Genomic DNA, 20,559 nt, shown 5'->3' on the forward strand with positions numbered 1-20,559 from the left:
AGACATGTCTGAAAGTAAAATATAAATAATTTGTGTTTTCTATTTTCAGACTCTATTCACCTGGGAATTACAGGTTTAGGTGAGGTTATCCCCTGAACCGGAGAAGAATCCACTGTCATTAAGGCCAGGGGCCCCTGGGGTCTCCTCAGTCATCTGTGCTTTGCTCCCACTTGAGCTACCAAGCTGCTTACATGGAAACACACCTTCGACTATTTACTCACTCTTCGCTGATGCTCTAAGACATCCCTGTTACAGAAATTCTACCTTGCCTCTCATAAGCTTACCATTTTCCAGTGCAAGTGACTGGCTCACACATCGTGAAAGGCCATTTCATTTAGGAGGGAAGTGGCAGCCTCAGCCCTGAGGTTTGGCACAGCCCAGCCACTTGGGCTAAACATGCAGTGGACATACAGCGACACCTGATCCCAAGAAGGGTGGCCTTTGCCAGACTTCACAGCTACTCAAGTGGTTCCATCCACTGGGGAGTTACTGGTGGTCTTAACTTCACTCTTCTGTCCCAACAGGTATATTAGGATTTCCTGTCTCTACAAGGTGAGGCTGCCTGAATGATGTAAGGACAGCTATGTTATCGTGCAGATGAAGTTGTCAGCTGACTGCCCTGGAGACCAATGAAAGGCTCTGGTTTCACTCATGTGGTTTCAGCTGCCTGCCAAGCAGCGTGTGAGCAGCAAGCACAGGGAGCAAGGTCTTGATCACCTCGTACTGTGGGCCCTCGGGCAGCTGCATCTCTCTATGCCCAGCTTCCTGTAGGTAATGTCAAGGTGCAAACAACACTCACTCATTAGTAGTGTTAAGATGACCTAAGTTAACATGTAAAAGGATCTAGGGTAGCACAGTAACTAAAGCCAACAGAGAGACAGTTCAAAATTGCCCACTGGCAAAAACCTGAAAAATCTGTTCTTTTCCATGAAACAGACAGTGGTTTGGAGTGGGCTCCAGCATGCTCCAGCCTGCTCCTTCCTGTTTGATCTTTCACCTTCTCAGAGCACTGGAGAAAAGCAGGCTGGAAAGCTCCCCATGGCAGAAATGGGGAAAGAAGAGGTCAATGAAACCAGGGGTGCTGCCAGGCAGCCTCCATGTGGCAGAAGTAAGCCCAAACCTCCAAGTTTCTGGTCCAGAGTGAGCAGATTCTGTCATCAAGAATGTGCCTACAAAGACCATCTTGAACCAGGGCCAGCTGAGATGTACTCACCCATCCAGTACCGCCGTTTCCACGTAGCAGAGGCTATTGGGCTCAGAGCTGGACAGCAGCAGGACATCAGCCTATGTGACAAAGAACCAGAACACACCACTGATACGGATACCCTGGGCTGGTTGGGCACAGGGTGAGCTGGGCACAGGGCCAGCAGGGAGAACAGGCAGAGGCAGTGGCAGGAGGTAGGCAGTGCTGCTTCACTTACGGGAACAAAATCATTCTTTCTCAGACGGATGACGTCTCCAACTTGAATATCTTTCCACTTGGTAGCTTTGAACCTGCATATTAAGATTGTCATAATTGATTGGCTTCCCACAAGTCCCAGGGATTTGGTTTATTCTTCAACAAATGAAATTCTAGTTATTTTGCATTTCAGTATCTCTCAAATGGTAAATTAGGATTTTGTGTGTCTTACTTTACAAATGGACAAGTCAACACCTGCTTCTAGCTACTTGGGGTCCTGGGGACAATTCTGTTGGACTCTTCCATCTGTTCTCTGAAAAGGTTCTCTGGGCCCTGTCCCACTGATGGCCAACCTCTGAAAGGTCTGACCCACCATATGAGTCTGGGGCAACTGTCCTATGGGATATGGGCCCCAACTCCCAAATTCAAGCCCACTCAAATCACTCTTTCCCAGTGTAGTCAAACACCTGGGAGGCTAAACCAAACGGACTATGAGTTCCATCACCGTTCACAATATGCATTCTAAATGACATAAAGAGTAGCTTCTGGGACAGAAGTCATTCATTTTCAAGGGGGAAAAAAAGCCATGTAAATTGATATTTATAGCTTGGTGCCATCTACTTTTGAATTAGATGCAGTGGAAGTGGGACTGTAAATCAGGTTATTTTCCTCTGTGTTGACAGTGAAAAAGGATTTGAATTGAGTGTTAGTCATTTTTAGCACTTGGATATGCAGTCCTGCTTGAAGCTTTTGCTCACAGTTTAACACACATTTATGAAGCATTTCCTGCATGTAGAAAGCATGTGAAGAAGTTTATAGACCAGGGCAGAAGAAGAGACACACACACAAATAATTTTAACAAGTATGTATCATAATTAAAAAAAAGTTAACAAATTCTTCTCCAAAAAAAGTAGGGAATATGGTTCCAGTGGAAGTCGGGAGTGAAAACAGAACCAACCCAGCAATTACAACCACCAGCTGATTGGAGTGATAGACTGTGCCGGGCCCTGTACTTGCTAGCACATACAAGAATCTGGTTTGAGAACACCTCAAAGTTTCTTTGGAGATCTTCCTAATCTAAATGCTGGACTCAGAACCCTAACCAAGAAAAGAGAGAAGATAGAACAGGTCAACCAACCATCTCAGCTATGATGGACTATGTCAATCAGTGGATTGTTCAAAGACCTCATAGTGCTTGGAGTGGCAAGATTGGCAGTGATTCATAATTGTTGAAATATCAAAACCACATGAGCAAGATCCTCAGAGCATGCCCTACATCCGGGACCTGGGGAGGGTGGGAAATTGGGTGGCCCTTCTCCCTTAATACCCCCTTTAAGCATGAAGGAAACAATATGGAAAAAATACTAGTCTTATCCACTTTCCTGTAGCCCTTGAGCCTTTTTACCCTAATTACCTATGTAAAGATTGTCAAAATAATAAAAAAAGAAAAAGAAAAAGAAAAAAAAAAGTAGGGAATATGAAAGCCACTTTAGCAGGAACATTGGGGGAAGTGTTAAGACTTAGAGTAGTCCTCCCAAGACTCCCAGTGAGTATCTGGAAGCATGGATAGTACCAAGCCTTGTATTTACTGGATCTTTCCCATACATGTATACCTATGAAAAAGCCAAATTGGGCATAGCAGGAGACTATTAATAGCCAATAATAATAAAAGAACTGTTATAACAATACATTGTCAAAAAAGTTATAACATGATGTAGTTCTTGAAATACATTTTTGTCCTACCTTAGCTGTTGTGTTTATGGGAAATAATACTTAATGGAAGTCCTTTACAGCTTCTCTTTCTCATCTAGGAGTTGCCTGTTTCATTACCTGTGTGCATTGGGGCAACTCTTGAGTAAAACTGTGACTTGAGCATAAGAACTTTGATTCCAGGGCAGCTGATCTGATAACCCAGAAAGTAACTAAATGACTAATGGGTGGGTAGTGTCTAAATGTGGATAAAAAGGGGTGACTCATATGACTCATGAGGTGGGGACACACAGAGTGAAAGTTCATCTTGCCACTCAGAATGGCACCCAACTTAAAATGTGTGAACTAATTCTGGAAATTTTCATTTAATATTTTTGGGCCACAGTTGACCATAAGTCACTGAAACCTTGGAAAACTGCAGTTAAGGGGGACTTCAGACCAAAGCAAAGCTCTGCAGAGGGTATGTTTGAGAACAGTAGAATAGAAGCAACACATTAGTGGCTGATGGGGGTTGTATCAATGCCAGATGTGCTGATCACACAGAGTCCAAGCTGGCAACCACCTAGCATCCAATTGGGTTATAGCATCAAAAACATCAAGAGGCGGCATTGACTTTGGAAGAAGACCCTTTGTAATGAAAAGCTTATGTAATGGTAGACTTCTAACAGTTGTCTCACAATGTATTTTTTACCATTTCTACAATATGCCTGTCTCCTTGTCTCTCAGTTACAAATTAAAGAAGGCATCGTACCTGTTATCCTTAATGACTTCACATGTCCGATTGTTGATTTCCTTATCCATTTTGTGGCGAGCCTTTAGAAAGGAGAGGAGGAATGCTGTTTAATCATCTTGATGTGTAAATGTTGATGCCAAACTAAATCAAGCTCCAAGCCTGAGTTGGAAGTTGGCATAAGAAGTCCTTACCACATCATCTACCAGGTCTTTGATTGCAGTGATGCCCAGTACCAGAAGCAGAGGTACGAGTGTAGTGTACCATGCCAGAGTAGAGATTTGAGGAATTGCCTATGAGAGACAAAAATGCATCTGTTCATAACTGTTTACTTAAACACATCAATGCTAATGTGTCTAATCCACCAGCAAGTCTACAGCCCGAAGATGCTGAAGGAAAGGCCTGTAAGTACGCCAGGCAACCTCCTCTTACTGTCTTTCTAGTTTCTGGCCACCTGGCTGAGAGGCCAGCAGAGGAAAATGGCTCCCAAGACTGCCATATTACAACCTCCACACCTGGAGGGCTTTAGAACATGATAACCAAAGAGAAATTGCTAAGCTGTTTGTGAAAATCATAATTAGTTGGGGATGAGGGCAGTCCTTTCATTTCTCTGGAGTGCAACTACAGTGGCTGTACACTGTGGTTGCCCAGCCAGTGATTGTTGGGGATCCCTAGATGGAGGCAAACATAGCAGTTGGCCAAAGTGATTAGGTGGGGCACCAGAAGAAAGTGCTTGTTTCACAGGCATTGCTAATGGCACAGCCAAGAAAGGAGCATGAGGTTCCAGCTCTGTAAGTGAGCTTCCCAATTTGAATGGGAACTTGGAAAACAAGTTTCATAAACATCTCTTGTAATCATCCTTACTGGTGACCTGGCCATATAACATAGTGGTTACATGATGGGGTTTGGAGTCAAACTCCTGGAGGTAAGTCTTGCCCAGCTCTATCACCTATAGGTGTTATAAATTTACATAAGGTATGGCACACTGCTAGACGTAAGTTCTTCCCTGCAGAATCTAGGTTATGTACCCTTGTGAGGTACAAGAATTAAGTGAGATGAGAATTTGGTAAAGAGTTGCCTAAAGCTCTTACTGTATGTAACCCTAATTTGAATTGCTGACCTTATAAGAAGAAAATTTAAATGCAGTTGGAAGACAGATAGCTCATTTCCCACAATACTTATGGATATGTGGGAATAAAGGAAAAGGAGTCCACATACCACTTAATCTCTACCTGTCTAATGTCCCCCTAACACACCACTTTTTGATGGCAAGACCATCCTTTACTGTAAAGTCAACAGGGATTCTTTTTTTCTAAAAAATTTGAAAAGTATAAGAGAGGAGGGAGAGCAAGAAAGCCTCTGCATCTACTGGCTCACTTCCTTAATGCCCACAATGGTTGGTTGGAGTTGGGCTAGATATCCTACCTGGCTGGGAGGAATCCAACATGGGGACATTCCTGCTGTCTCCCAGAATCTACATTAGCAGGGAGCTGGAGTCAGGAGGCAGAGACCAGAATTGAACCCTGATGCTCTGATGTGGGGTACATACCTCAGAATTACTGGTCCTAATTTCTGCTGGGTTGCTAAGTGTTTACTCTCCAGTGTCTTCTCGATACAAACACCATCCTTCCCCGCCCAGACACACAGTATCATTTTCACAGACTTTAAGGAGTGAATCCCCAAAGGTGGGACTATCCTCCAAACTCTATGCTTGATGTAAAGAATCTGGCAGTGGGTTGGGTTTTCTTTTCTGAACTGCCTAATAGGTACAAAATATGGACCCTGAACGCTGATTGTGACCAACAGTTCCTACGCAGATAAAAGTCATGCTTTCCAAATAAGGAAAACATTTAGAAAAAAATAGGTCTTTTCTAAGGTCAAACCAGCTTCTCAGAACATTAACAAAAACCAACAATGTTCCTATAAAATTAGGCATCTAATTAGGCATCCAGTTAGGAATCAAAATTTGATTTAAAGTATGGTCCAAAGATTTTACAAAGTGAAGATTTCAATCACACTCAGTTTAGAAATACCAGTTTCAATGCTCCCACCAGTATAATTATGAAATGGGGTGAAAAACATAAAGATGTGGAATTTGTTTCCATTTTCTTCCTTTCTCTGTTCGTGTATCACCGATGGAGCTGCCCATGTGCATGTACAGGCCCCTGCTCTTTATGTATAAACACCTCCCAGGTTACTGTTATCACTTAGGTCCACAGCCTCAGTGTTGCAGAGCCATCATAACACACAACAGATTTAAGGTATCAAAGGGCATTACCTGTAAGATAAGAAGGATGAGGAAATAGAAATTGGCTGCTCTCTTAAACTGCTCAAACAAATTCATTGGTAGGAAGGTCAACACATTGTACTTATATGTTTTGATTGCATTATTCTGTTGGGAAGAAAACGACAAGAAAGTCATTCAGTAAGGTCAGTCACATCTGCCAACGGACACACATCTTCAAAAGTCACTTCCCCATGGCCTACACAGGGACCTTATCTGTTTAGTAGAAAGATGCTAAGCTTTCTTTTCAAACTTTTAATTCCAGCTGGACTTCAGAATAACTACTGGAGCATTTCATCTCTGATACAGTAACAGGTGGGACACTGGAACTATATGGCTGCTGCTGTCACATGACTCAATCCATTAGCACCTCTTATGAAATGGGGCAGAGTTAGCTGACATGGTGGGCAAAATAGGGAAAGAAACACTTTTACTTAATGAAGGATAAGAGTTTCTAAGCAAAGAACAATGAAAGACACTGTTGGGAGTCAAACTATGTCCTCCCAAAGATAGGTTCAACCCCTTACCTGTAAATGAGATCTTGTTGGGAAATAGTGCCTTTGGAGGTAGAATACAGTCATCCTGGATTACAGGGAACCCTAATCCAGTGGTCAGTGTCCTTGGGGAAGGGCAAGGTGGACACAGACACATGCAGGAGGGAGGTCATGTCAAGAGGCGGGCAGTAGGGGGAGTGACGTGTGTACAAGCCAAGGACCGCAGGCCATCAGGAGACGCTGGGGGAGAGGCATGGGACAGGCTTCCACAGAGCCCCCAAGAGGTGCCAGTCCTACTTGCTACAACCTTGGTTTCAGATTTCTGTCCCTCGGAACTGTGACAGAGTAAACTGCTGTTTTAAGTTATGTCTGGTTTGGCAGCTCAAGGGGACTAAACAGACACTTACAATACAGAAACCCATCCCTACTAGCAGTTCTTTATCATAATTCAAAGGTAAAAAGCCTTTTTCTTTGGTTGAAAATTTCTTAAAGAGTCCTAAATCCAGTCAAGGCAGGGCGGGGGTTTTAGGGCCATTGTCAGGATTGTTTTCACATTTATTACTTTCAAACCCAAAGCTGCTTAAGAAAAAACAGATCTGCATAACAGTTTTATTTTGAAAATTTAACATAAATGTCCTTATAGCATACATTTGAAAATTTAAGTGAAATTTATAAAATAAAGTTAATTGTCTAAACGGGAAATGAATAATCTCAATTTTTGAGTATCTGCTAATTTAATTCACAACAGAAAACTTTTTCAAAACTTCCTTGTTACAAGAAAAACAAGTTTTACTGTAAATTGTATTAAACACTCAAGGGAGCAACAACGCTCATGTATTAAAATTCCTTCATAGACTAGGAAGAGTGAGAAAAAACTACTCATTTTTTGAAAATAGCTAAATGTTTGTACCCAGGTTTGTTTGTACTTGTATTTAACCAGGACAATATGATAAATTTACAGGTAACTTTCTTGCAGTAGATTCCTCCGTCCTATTCCAAATCCAGCTCTATATCACTGGAAAGATACATTCTGAGCAAACGTGGCTTAAGTTTTGTAATTCACAACACTCATTCATACTGGTCCCTGGATATTTAATAGGAATTGTTGCTCAGATAAAAATGAATTGCTTTCTTGCCACATTCTCAGACTGTGCTGTGAGAAGGTTATTATTTTATTTGTAAAACTTGTCCTAACTTGTTGGTTCCTATATTAATGTGAATTGAGTCTCCTGAAGTATATATTACTATGATATAGTAATAGTAGCTTCATATCTTCTCTGCCATTTAAAAACTAATTTTTGTTTCTGTTTATATAGCTAAGAAGATATTTGTGCATCTGGCCATGGACTTCCTATTGTCAGTTGTATTTCAGTGGGATAAGGCTTCTGTGCCATGACTGTTCATTCTTCCATAACACATCTGTGAAGCTTTGCAAGCACACAGGGAAAATTCTAATGTACAAGAGGCTGCCTAAAGTCATCCCTACCCACTGTGAGGATAGTTAATCTTCAATAAAGAAACATCGCTCTATAGAACTAGCAGTGACCCCAAGAGCTCCTGGCTAGTGAACACCTGGAAAGGAGGCACAGCATGAAGCTGGCAAGCGACGTGGCAGCTGGGAAAGGCTCCTGTTTGAATAAAAATAATGTAAGTCAACTTACCGCATATTTGCTCTCCTTGATACAAAAGAACTTAGTGTTCATAAACTGAGGTTGTTCGTGGAACTGTCGATCGTTTGCTTTGACCTGCCATGTGCAATCTTTTAAAAAAGGAAGAAAAAAAAATGAAGCCCTCAAGTTGAAAATAAGCAAATTATTAGGAGATGAATTCTGTGCTTCCCAGACTGATCCTCTTACCCCAGAGTGTGCCCTTGTCTGGAAACACTGCAGATGACTAAAATTAAAGGGGCAGGTGTGTGTGTGTGGGGGGTCATCTCAGGGTTTCCTAGTCTATCATGACTGATGATCGATAGAAAGGGGAGGTTTGGACATATAGATAGAAGGATGGGAATGTAAAGGCATCGGGGGCAGGTGGCCATCTGCAAGCCAAGAAGAGCAGCTGGGAAAGCTCCCTTCCTCTCAGCCCTTAGGAGGTATCTCCCTACCCTGTGGACATTTGACCCCGGACTTGTACCAGCGTATTATTTTTGTTTCAGTGGTGCTAAAAACTAGTAACCACACTGAAACTTGACCAACTGTGTATACAACACCGGAATTCTAGTAGGGTATCCTCATCTAAACATGTCCTCCCTCCTCCAATCAAAATTCCAGACTTCCAGAAACTCATAGCTGAATTAAGCCAAATATCCTTTCAGTCTTACTGACATGGTTAGTAAAATTTGAATTGTATGAAACAGCCAGTGAATGAATAAATCAAAGTACAAGAATACCAGTGAACTGATTTGACACTTAGAGGCCCTGATGAATTATTTACAGGTTCTGCTTTACCCTGATGACCAAATTTCTCACTGTTTTAAATCCATTCCATGTACTTGGCCCCACATCCACACTCCTGGTGTGGACTCAGCCTGGTCAGCTACCAACAAGAGCTCCAGAGAACTTTGGAGAGTTACAGGGTTTCCACTGATGCGGAACCTTTTCCCACCCAGCAGGTGTCTCACAGATCACTCCTCCCCACTCCTCCTCAGCCACAACTCTTCTCATCAGATTTTTCTTGGGGTATGTTTCTCCAGTCATTAGAAGATGTCACCTCTTGGTTCAATAAAACAAGTTCTGGGTCTGGCATGGTGGCCTAGCAGCTAAAGTCCTTGCCTTGAATGCACCAGGATCCCATATGGGCAACGGTTCTAATCCCTGCGGCTCTGCTTCCCATCCAACTTCCTGCTTGTGGCCTGGGAGAGCAGTCAAGGACAGCCTAAAGCCTTGGGACCCTGCACCCATGTGGGAGACCCAGAAGAAGCTCCTGGCTCCTGACTTTGGATTGGTTCAGCTCCAGCCATTGCGGCCGCTTGGGGAGTGAATCATCGGATGGAAGATCTTCCTCTCTGTCTCTCCTCTTCTCTATATATCTGCCTTTTCAATAAAAATAAATAAATCTTAAAAAAAAAAAAACAATCCCAAACTCTGTAGTTGTCCCCTGCACACCTCTGCTTAATGACATCTCACCACAACCGACCACACTCCTGACCTTTGTGCTTCTCAGTCATGTCAAGTCCCTGGGTGCTGACTTGACATCATCTTCCTGCAGCCCAGTGCTGCACTCTCCCTATCTGTACAAAGACTAGAATGTCCACTGGAACCTCCCAGGCTGAGATAGCCCGGAATGAAGCCTTTTGAGATAAACACATTCACCCCATAGTAAAAGCCATCTTCCCGTGTGACTAGAGGGAGACGGAGCTATGGGCAGAAAATAAAGCGAATGGCAAGCTTCAAGCATAGCTGCTGTTTTTCATGGTCATGGATTTTTGCAAGCTTCAGGAGAGAGAACCTGGTTAGCTCTGAGGCTGCCGTAGACCTGTGACTGCTGTGCTGGTAGCCCAGGCATGCTCAGCATGCTCTTCACAGCTTGCAGCTAATCAGGAAAGCAGCTGATGACTGGTGGCCTCTCTCCTTCCGGACTCAGCTGTGAAAGGTGACTGCATCTGCTCTTGTGCAGGTCTGGATGGGGTTACAGACATTGGTGCCTATAGGGCTGTGGCTTGCTCTCCTTGGAAGTGGGCACCTAAGGCACCACAGACTGTGGTTGGAATATTGGCTTTAGTGTTCCCCAAGGTCTGTGATCAGAGGCTGAGTCTCCAATAGTGTCTCATTCATGGGAGATGGTGAAACTGTTAGGAGGTGTGTGGGGGTGCTTAAGTTATTGGAGGCATTGCCCTTGGGGAGCATTGTGGAATACCAACCTGGCACTCTAACTTCTATTTGATGATGTAACCTCTTCTAAATACTGTGTGCCACCATCTGCCATCTCACTGGAGGCCCAGTAACTCCTCTATCACCTTCCCCACTGGATCTTGGACTTGGAGCCTTTTCCTCTTTAAAGTGAGCTGCCTCTGTATTGCATCACGGTGACTGATACTGACAGGGCACTGCACTGAGCACCTACAGACACCCCTTCTGGAGGCAGCCCTGCCACTTGCTCTGCATCTAGGCCAGAGCCAGCAAGAGCGAGCAGCCACAGCTTTCATCTCCTTCCACAACAGTGGTCTTGGCCAAACCCCATCCAGGGAAGTGCTGATTCTCTATAGTCAATCGTGGTCTTTCACCCCATCACCCATCTTTGTTTTCTCTCACATAGCTATCCAACTCCATAGCCTCCCACCCCCTTGGATGATGATGACCATGGGCTCAAGTACACTTGTACTTGGAGGTTTATCTAAATGAATAGATCCTTCAAGGCAGGTGGAAATCAGCTGTCTATTGCCTGCCACCAACTTTGTGTCTCCACCATGTCAGTCAGTGCTATTCCTGTATGCAGTGGCCATGAATACCCAGATCCAGAACGGTTTCTGGAGAGGTAGGGGCAAGCAAGGGTTGTCCTTACCTCCCTTCCTAGTTCTGCCAGTTTTTTGCACACAGTGCCCCCTCCCAATGTCTTCGGTGTGAACAGGAAAAGTGAAACTCATGAACAGTGAGATGTGGTTTATTGCTGGGGCTATTTCTTCCCCCCTTAAAAGATGATGCATAGTTGGAAGCAAGTGTCTCCTGGAAATGCAGACCACTGAACTTTCCGACGCAGCAATAACTAAGCCAGCAGCATGCTGCAGTCACAGGGGAGGTGATGTGCCTACCCACTCCTGGCTTGTGCAGCTCTATACTTAATGTATGTGTGGCACTATTTCCAAGTGCCATGCCAACTAGTGAGGCTCCCTGTTGCACAGCCAAGGAAAGTACGGCATGAGGAAGATTAGCAACTTGACCAGTAATAGGAGAATCAGAACCAAGACTCTGACAAGCTGAGCTTCGAGCCCAGCAGCCTCTGCCCACTTCTTTGTTCAGATGAGGCTGTCTTGGGAGCTTGATGCTCTAAACCATTCTGAAAACGCCTCTGGTAGCAAAACTGACCCAGGAGCTGCTCTCGAGAATAGCATCCATTTTGCCACCTCTGGCTCAGCCCTGAGCTCTGCTGCTCAGTCTCCTAACAGGGAGGCATATGTGAGCACTCAGGAAAGGGTTGCTGTAAACTTGCAAGATAACTAAGGAAGCGTCTTTGGTTGGTTCTCAGCACACTGGTTGTTGGATGAACACCCCTTTATCCAGTGACACACAGGCTCTGCTGAATCCTTCCTCCCAAAGTGGAAAAGATGGGAAACAAACAGCACAAAGCCACCATGCTGGTTTTGTAACACATTGAAAACGCATTAAAAACATTTACAATTATGCAGCTGTAAAATGATCCATCCTGGATCATTATAAAGATTTCATACTGTTGGAAACATTCTGACTCATTTTCTAGACTTCTACTTCATAGGAAACATCACCAGCAGGGCAAGTGTAGACTACTGAAGGATACAAATGAAAAGCATGGTTACTCTTTAAAGTAATCATTCAAGTACTCATTCATTCAAAAGTAGAAAGACAGAGGATGAATGAATGAATATAAATGTCCCATACACTGATTCACTTCACAAATACAACAGCCTGGGCTGGGCCAGGCCAAAGTGAGGAACCAGAACTCAGACCAAGTGTCGCACCTGTGTGACAGGAGCTCATGTACTTAAGCCATCATCTGCTGCCTTCAGGGATGCCTTAGTAAGAAGCTGGAATTAGGAGTGTGCTGGGACTATAGTCAGGCATGCTGATATGGAATGCAGGTGTCCCATGTCACCTCTTGGCCACTGGACTGACTGCCCATCCCAAGATGCTTCCTTTTTAAGAACCGTAATAGCGTCACTGAACACTTTGTCTTGTGTCATTTGGCAGTTATTCATCAGGCAATCATAACTATTCAGTTATTCCAAGTGGAAATATTCCTAGCATCCTTCCAGCTCAAGCATCAATTTTATCTAAAGGAAGAATTAAAATAGATCCATAAACTCACTCATCAGCACTGTAATAATCACACAATCAGGGCATTCCTGCCCACTCAAAAAGAAAGCGGGTACAAATGACATGTTACAGGGTCATCTTCAATCCGTTCTATTTTATGGCCATTTGTGAATGCATGTGCATTTGTTGGTTTGCTGGAGCTTGCAGATGACTTGCAGCCTCCAGTGTCAGAACCCCAACCATGATGTTTCAAGCGAGGCTGATGCAAACACAGAGAAGGCTCTAGGAAGAGAAAAAGGCCAGTGCTCAGGGATAAAAATCCACCTGAGAGATACCCAGGAGGAAGGAACCCTGTTTGGAGTTGAGCACAGTGTATTTTTCCCACCTTTTTTGGATCCCTACCCTGTGGATTTTGAAATTTGCCTGTTTGTTCAGTCCCAGCCAGTGGTGGTCACACTATCTGATACTATACCATGCACCCACCACAAGCTTTTTCTTTTTAATTTGCTTATTTGAAAGAGTTACAGAGGCAGAAGGAGGAGTTTGTCCATCCACTTGTTCACTCCTCAGATAGCCACAATGGCCAGGGCTGGGCCAGGCTGAAGCCAGGAGCTTCATCCAGGTCTCCCACTTGGGTAGCAAGGGCCAGAGCACTTGAGCCATCTTCCGCTGCTTTTCACAATCCATTAACAGGGAAATGGTTTAGAAGTGGAGCAGCTGGGTCTCAAACTGGTGCCCACATAGGGTGCTGGTGTCACAGATTGTGGCTCTACCTGCTGTGCCACAATGCCAGTCCCTCCAACTCACACTGATCTGGATGTCTCAAGCAGCAGATGTGACCTCAGAGGGGATTCCCAGAAATGACCCCTGTCTCTTGATGTTACACCTTGGGATGATACCTTCAGGAGCCTGGAGAAATCAACCAGGTGTCCTCATCCGCAGCTTGCCCACGAGGGTGCTGTTACTTGACCACAAAAACCTGATTGCAACCAAGCAATACAAGACCCTCTAGCCTGCCTAGCCCCCACTGTGGTCTAATTCAGACAGACCAGTGCTGCCACAGGATGAGAGAGGCAGAAAAGAGTCCTCATGATTACTCTGAAACCTTTTATAATCAGATTCAGTTGTATGCGCCACCTCTTCAAAATATATCATTCCATTCCTTCCTTCTATCTGTTTACCCATAAAGGAAAATATGTAAGTTGCTTGCTTTTCTTATGGCCACTACACTTTTTATCTTTACTATATTTATATACTTAAAACATAAACAATTCTAAAGGCAGTGGGATGGTGGGAATAAATTACGAACAGCAATTACCAGAAAAGATGAGAATCTGTGTAGTCATGGACATGAACCATATCTACACTCAGTCATAAGAACTATGGTCTTAGAAACAAGGATAGAAGGAAAGATTCAAGAGTAGTAACAGGCTGGCTGGCTGGCTGGCTCGCTGGCTGGCTGGCTATGGGACAAGAAAGAAAAACCAATGAGAAACAAGCAACCCCAGGCATCTACCCTGGGTGACAGCTGGAGGATCACGGATGAATGAGAGAATGTGGGATAGGTGCAGGATCCTTCAGTTTGATGTGAAAGACTTGAGGGAGGACTGGCAAGTGTGAAGCAAAAACAGCTGTGACACATTGAGGATGCACTGAGGCCCCAAACAGCCACAGTTTTCACATCTGTTTTCTGATTGAACCCTCACAACTGCCCATGAAGTTGGTGTCAATGTTATGCCCATTTTGCTGAAGAGGATGCAGAGGCTTAGAGGGAGGAAGTCTCTTTCTCAAAGTCAGGCAGCTGAAAAATGATGAAGTGAGGACTCAAACCCCGAGAGTGAAAGCCCGAGATCCTTCCTTTTCATCATCATGCAAGTGCAGTCTGGACACAGGTGGAAGGAGTGGGGCTTATGTCACAGCGGTGTCTGCAGACAGAAATCAGAGCAGGAATGGTAATGGGATCATGCTGGGTGGGGGAGGAAAGAGAGCAGCCATGAAGGGGAGAGTGGCTGGGAGAGGGGCCAACAGGGTGGCTCAATGAGTTTTCTGAAGGAAGGTCTATTTAAAAGCTCAGGTACTCAGAGCAAACAAAGGAAGATGCTGTGTGATCAAAGGCTCCTTGGACTTGGCACTTGGGTTCTTTTGTTTTAAATTTATATTTATTGTTATGATTGGCAGTAGCTAGTTTATTCTTTTTTAAGATTTACAAAGAGGGAGAGACAGAGAAGAGAGTGACCTTTATCTGCTGGTTCACTCCCCAAATGGCCACAGAGACTAGTGGGACTTGGGCTAAAGCCAGGAGCTTCATCCAGGTCTCCCGTGTGGTGGCAGGGACCCAAGTATTTGGGCCATCATCCATTGCTTTCCCAGGTATGATTAGCAGGGGGCTAGATTGCAAATAGAGCAGCTGGGACTGGAGCTGGCATTCACATAGGATGGTGGCCATTTACAATACTGATAACACTAGAATTCTTGCTAACCTTTAAGAAAGCCTCATCTGCAGGACCAGGGGGCACCCAGTGGAGGGAGAGACTGTGATGGTCCAGAATGGGATTTCAGAAGCGTGGCTGTGACAGCAGACTAGGAGAGGTGGAACATGGCATAGCACAGGAAGCTGTGAGCGATGTGAGAGTCAGAGCTGGAGGATGGGAACACCTACAGAGAAGGAAGGAAGCTGGTCTCATTCTACCTTCAGACTTAGGAGCATGTGCCAATGCACACCAGTCCAGAAACACTCCCAAGATCCTGTCTGTCCTCCCTAGAACCTTCTCTCTCAGCTGGCCCTAACTGAACCAGAACTGCCCAAAGCGTTCAGCTGGGGACACCAGCAACATCACAGGCCTTTCAGAGGACTGAGATTCTGGCAGCCTCCAGCTGAACCAAGTACAACCACATCTTTACAGCACAAGCCCCCTTGGAAATTGACATGCTAAAGCATAAGTTTAAGCTCTGGAATGGGTAAGAGTGGGGCATAAAGATCCTGAAGCCTCTGGCCAGGCTCGTGTCTCCCAGCATGCACTCTTGGAAATAAATGCTGCTCTCATGAGTTCATCCGGAAGCTGGCGTGTTCACCCCTGGTGTCCATGGAGCTGTATTCAAGGTCAACAAAGGAGGAAAGGGACTCGAGCGAGAGCCGGGCGCTTATCTCAGCCTCCACGCTGCATGCTAACAGCGTGTTGGTACTTGTCCTTCCTCCTCACAGCCCACGACACAGGCCCTTCAGCTGAGAAGCACTTTCAATGGGTCTCAGCAAATACTTGTTCCACAAGAAAGCTCAGCTGGCCACGGCAGTTTCCTTTTCTTGTAAAAGGAAGGCAATGTTTTAACACTCTGCTGCTGGCTGCTCCTGCACGACCTGCAGTCTGCACACTCTTGGGAGTGGCTGCCGAGACAGTGCTGGCCCTGGCGTTGCCTGGCCTGATGGTACTTCCCTGGTGACTCCTGCTCCACTGTCTTCAACATCTGAATTCTTTGGGGGAAATTATCATGAAGCCCACTGTTAAGAAAGACAGATGATGGCATTAAATAAGAACAGTTAGGGTGACACTGACCTTCACTAGGAAAATTCCCAAGTTGGAATAGGAAAAGCAAATTAGATAAGATGAATGGAGAAGGGCCTGGTGCAGTAACTCAACCGCAAGCACTGGGCTCCCATATGAGCGCTTGTTCATGTCCTGGCTATTCCACTTCCTCTCCAGCTCCTTGTCTGTGGCTTGCAAAAGCAGTAGATGATGGCTTTGCAACCCTGCACCCATGTGGCAGACCTGAAAGAATCTCCTGGTTTTGGATGGGCACAGCTCCAGCTGTTGTGGCTACTAGGGGCATGAAGCACTGGTTGGAAGATCTTTGCTCTCTATGAATCTGCCATTAAATAAGTAAGTAAATCTTTACCAAAAAGGAGAGAGAGAGTGTGAGAGAGAGATGGAGAAGAGAAATGGAAGGAGGGAGGAGGGGAAGAAGAGAAGTGAATTTGTTATGGGGCACACAGAGAAGAAGTGAAATGGGAGGAGAGGTCCTGGGATTACTGTGTGTCCTCCTGTGCTGGGCATGCGCAGTGGGGCTAGAATAGCAACTTCCGTAGCAAGTCACAGACAAAGTTATTTGATATGAGTTTAAAGAAAGCAGAATCATCCAATTCCCCTAGGCATAGAAACTACCCTTGGCAATAAGACCGGAAAGAGCTAAGATCGAGATCACAGCTGAACTTCCTTGATGCACATAACAGGGTAGAAATGCACAAGCAAGGATTGCACATGGAAGGCCCAGGAAAAGGCTCTGCAGGCCAGCAGGTGCTAGCAGAGCTGGAAAAACACAGAGGTGAGAGGTAGAGGTGAGAGTTTCCGCCACTACGTGCTTGGCTGGCTTTTCTGAGGGCACCCTGCCCCAGGCCCTTCACAATGACCTGTGCTGCACCTGATCGCATGGCACCGAGCACCAACAGCAAAGTTTACCCTTCACCTCATGGAGCCAGTCTTCCTGCCAGCTCATTGAATATCTGCACACAGGAGAGATTCCAAGAGTGTGATAGGAGCCCAGCCATGCCACTGGGGAGGAATGAGGAAGAAATCCGCTGGGTTCACTTTCTGGGCAGTTGACTCCTACTCCTTCACCAACTTGTCGGGCGACTGCAGTTTCATTCCCCATCCAGCAAGGACCAGTCTGGACTTGTTATGACAGAGGCCACCATTCCATTCCAACTGGTGGTGTTTCCATTTTTTACATTATTTGAGAGCCAGAGAGAGAAGGGGGATGATTGTGCTTCTATCTGCTAGTTCACATCCCAAATGCACACAAGGACTGGGGCCACAGCTGGGACTCAAGAACATTTTCAGTCTCCCACGTAGGTAGCGGGAACCTCAAAGGTTGAGGTGCCACCACCACCTCCGAGGTTACACAGTGGCTGGAGTCGGGAGCCAGAGCCAGGGACTGAATGTGGGCACTCCAATGTAGGATGCAAGTGTCTCCACGATTTCTTTTAATTTTGCTCAGTGATTCTGATTTTAGTAACTTCTGCTTCAGGGCAGAAAAGTCTTCCTAGTTTACAATGGCATGTACGAACCCATTCTAAGGGTTCTAAGAATGGGGTCTAAGGCAGCTGTGCGTTGGCGGTGGGCAGCTGGAGAACACACGGAGTCCCTGCCTGCATTCTGCAGCCTGCAGGGGCCTAGGGGCCCACGGGCCCTGGTCTCTTACATCCACGGTCTCCCACATGGGAACTTCAGAATACTCACTTAAGACAGGGCTTTGTGGCTTCATGCCTCTTCTACAGGTGAAAAATAATAATAATAATAACCAATCAGCTCTACCAGGAGGCAGAACCCACAAGGAAAACCTAGAAGCAGGAAGGAGCCTGTGGGCTGGCAGGGGCTTCTAGAAAATCGGCAAGGACTGAACATTCCTGACAGATTTGGGGAAACCAGAAGGAACCTGGGGTTCTCCTGCTGGAGGGCTGAGCTGTCATAACAGAGCCCTCAGGCCCACAGCCCAGTGTGCTGGCTGCCTGTCCCGCAGAGGAAAGGTGTGCACACACCTGCTGCATGTGCTTCCCTCCAAAGTGCTGTAGGGCTGGGGGAGGGGAGGGGACAGGTGGCTGCAGAGCAGGTCTCTCTGTCGCCCCCCCTGGCAAGCAGATGCCATCAACTACTCGTGCTGGACAGCCAACACCAGACTGCACTCACTGGTGCAAATACATGGCAGCCTCAAGCCCCCTTCAAAGTATACCAAGTGCCAGAAGCTTATGTCCTAGTGGCCAAGAATGTAGTCCTGGCCAGGCCAGGTGTGTCTCTACTCATCAAAGGACCAGACCCCTGGCATAACAATGAGAAGCTGCTCAGTCTGAGCGTACCCATGCCCTGGCAGTGAATGGAAAAGAGCCAAATCTGGAAAAGTAGCAGCTCTGTGTTGACAAGGTCAAGTCCATTCCTCTGAGCCCAACATAGCAGTGATCCCAGGAAGTCACCATGAGCATGCCAGTGTGCACAGCTGCTACACACACAGGGATACTTTCTCAATGCATTAATGAGTTAATGCATCTATTTACTGGTCCTTGCTTTTACCACTTACAGCAACAGTTTAACAACACATGTAATTTATGTACAAAGATTGATATGCATGCATATTAAATTCTGGGTGGAGTAAATAGCAAATTCTTTCAGATACAACTCCATCTCAAAGCTATGCACACTAACCATGACCTTCCATTCTCTGCACAGAACTCGTCAGTCCTCCCTCTGTTCTCAGCCTCGGGCTAAGAAGGAAGGATGACACACTCCTAGACAGCACAAATGTCCCACCCTTAGCACCTGCCACCGCCACCCATTCAGGGACTGTCAAACACGCCCTGGGAATCAGGCCCCCAGCTCCATCACCTTTTTTGATCGTGTCCCGTGTTTCCTCAGCTTCTTTGTTGACTCGGTTCTGTTCTGGCTCAAGGGCAGGCCCCTGGTCTTCAAGTTCATCCTCTGTTTCATCGTCGCTGTAGGGAACCACTTCATCGTTGGGCTGTGAATCCTCCTCGAATGTTGTTTCCGAATCCCTTTCTGTACTCATTCTGCTGGCAAAACGGAAGCACCTGGTGGCAAAGGAAAGACCATCAGAGGGAATTATGGGTCTGGCTCTTGCTTCAGTCCTACTGCATCACAGCACCTTACTAACATACACACAGTTCTGCATAATGACCCTCAAGTTCAACTTAGCATGCGAACAAGAACAAGAGAGTTCCTGATTGATTGAATGCTTTGGTGAGGAAAAAAATATGCAGCTTCCAATCTTTGTGGGTATGCAAACTACTCTAATACTTCAAATCGTCAGTCTCCTTCCCAGGGAGATAAATTTAGAGGATCATAAGTAGCACCCATCCAAATAGGATGAAATGGGACTAAAAAGTTTCCAATTATGGCACACAAAGCAAGGCTAAGTCGTCTTTGATAAAACACACATGCATTTGCCTTTTACATTTAATAGAACTGACCTTCTTAGTACGGATTACTGAAGTTGGAAACACCCTTGTAAGAGATCTGATTTCTGGGACCAGTGTATGGCATAGTGAGTTAAGACGCCACTTGCAATATTGGCATTCCCATTTTGGAGCTCCGGTTCAAGTCCCAGATGTTTTACTTCTGATCTAGCGTCCCACTGTGTGGGAAGGCAGTGGAAGGTAGACCAAGAGCTTGGGCCCCTGTGATCCACGTGGGAGACCACACACAGTTCCTGGCTCCTGGCCCTTGTGCCCATTTGAGGGGGGAACCAGCAGCTGGAAAATGTCTCTTTCGCTATCATGGTTCCTTTTTAAACGAACAAAAAGCTGCGTATGCTCATGTAAATGTTTTGGACCTTTATTCTGTGACATCTTAAAATCTTCAATCTTATTAATGACTTCCTGGCAATTTCTCCTGGTTTCTCTGTCACCCTACCATGGCCAGCTGTCTTTCTCCAGGCTCCGTGTGTTTACTGCTGTACAAAGTGACTCCACACAAGGGACAAGAATGGCCTTTAGTTATATTTGTATCAGGAAAATATTTACCTAAATCCCTCAGCTTATGAGAGGAGAGACACGCAGGCTAGTGTTATTTACGCAAGCTTTAGACGGCTATGCACTTGGCACTGTCAATAACAGTTGTTCACATTAATTTTGTGTGAGCTGCACGCCAGGCCCCACTATATCCTTCATTGGCATCGGCTCCTCGATGACTCCCTCACCACTAGATCAAGGGTCATAAAGGACATTCAATAACCCGCACAGTAATAATTCAAATCGTTCAGCAAAAACAATTGTTTTCCAAGGAGAAATCTTCTATGTTCTACTTTGGTGTTATTTTTTCTGCACAGAAGTTTTCTTTGACTGGAACTAATTAGCGCTTGCATGTTCTGGATCAAATGTAGCAGCTCCTTGGACTTCTGCAGTTATCTTTATATCTGGAAGTGGACACTTGGGAAACTTTCAAAGAGTTATATGAGGATTTTAGTCCAGTTTTACTGAAAGCAGTAAGAGTCACACA

The 20,559-nt window shown here is 45.4% G+C and overlaps 1 protein-coding gene across 1 annotated transcript in view; it reads right to left on the reverse strand.

Moving 5' to 3' along the window:
- Nucleotides 1–20,559, reverse strand: part of ATP8B1 (ATPase phospholipid transporting 8B1) — a 103,676-nt gene that overhangs the window by 30,137 nt on the left and 52,980 nt on the right. The window contains exons 2-8 of the mRNA XM_040985046.1: nucleotides 18,931–19,133; nucleotides 8,279–8,376; nucleotides 6,118–6,231; nucleotides 4,034–4,132; nucleotides 3,861–3,922; nucleotides 1,422–1,494; nucleotides 1,214–1,284 (exon numbers count right to left, since the gene is read on the reverse strand). Of these exons, the coding sequence (XP_040840980.1) occupies nucleotides 1,214–1,284; nucleotides 1,422–1,494; nucleotides 3,861–3,922; nucleotides 4,034–4,132; nucleotides 6,118–6,231; nucleotides 8,279–8,376; nucleotides 18,931–19,111 (698 nt within the window). The 5' untranslated portion in view covers nucleotides 19,112–19,133. The remainder of the gene's footprint in view (nucleotides 1–1,213; nucleotides 1,285–1,421; nucleotides 1,495–3,860; nucleotides 3,923–4,033; nucleotides 4,133–6,117; nucleotides 6,232–8,278; nucleotides 8,377–18,930; nucleotides 19,134–20,559) is intronic.

This window comes from Ochotona curzoniae, unplaced genomic scaffold (genome assembly GCF_017591425.1).
Source record: "Ochotona curzoniae isolate NIBS_2020 unplaced genomic scaffold, NIBS_Ocur_1.0 contig_43, whole genome shotgun sequence".
NCBI lineage: Eukaryota > Metazoa > Chordata > Mammalia > Lagomorpha > Ochotonidae > Ochotona > Ochotona curzoniae.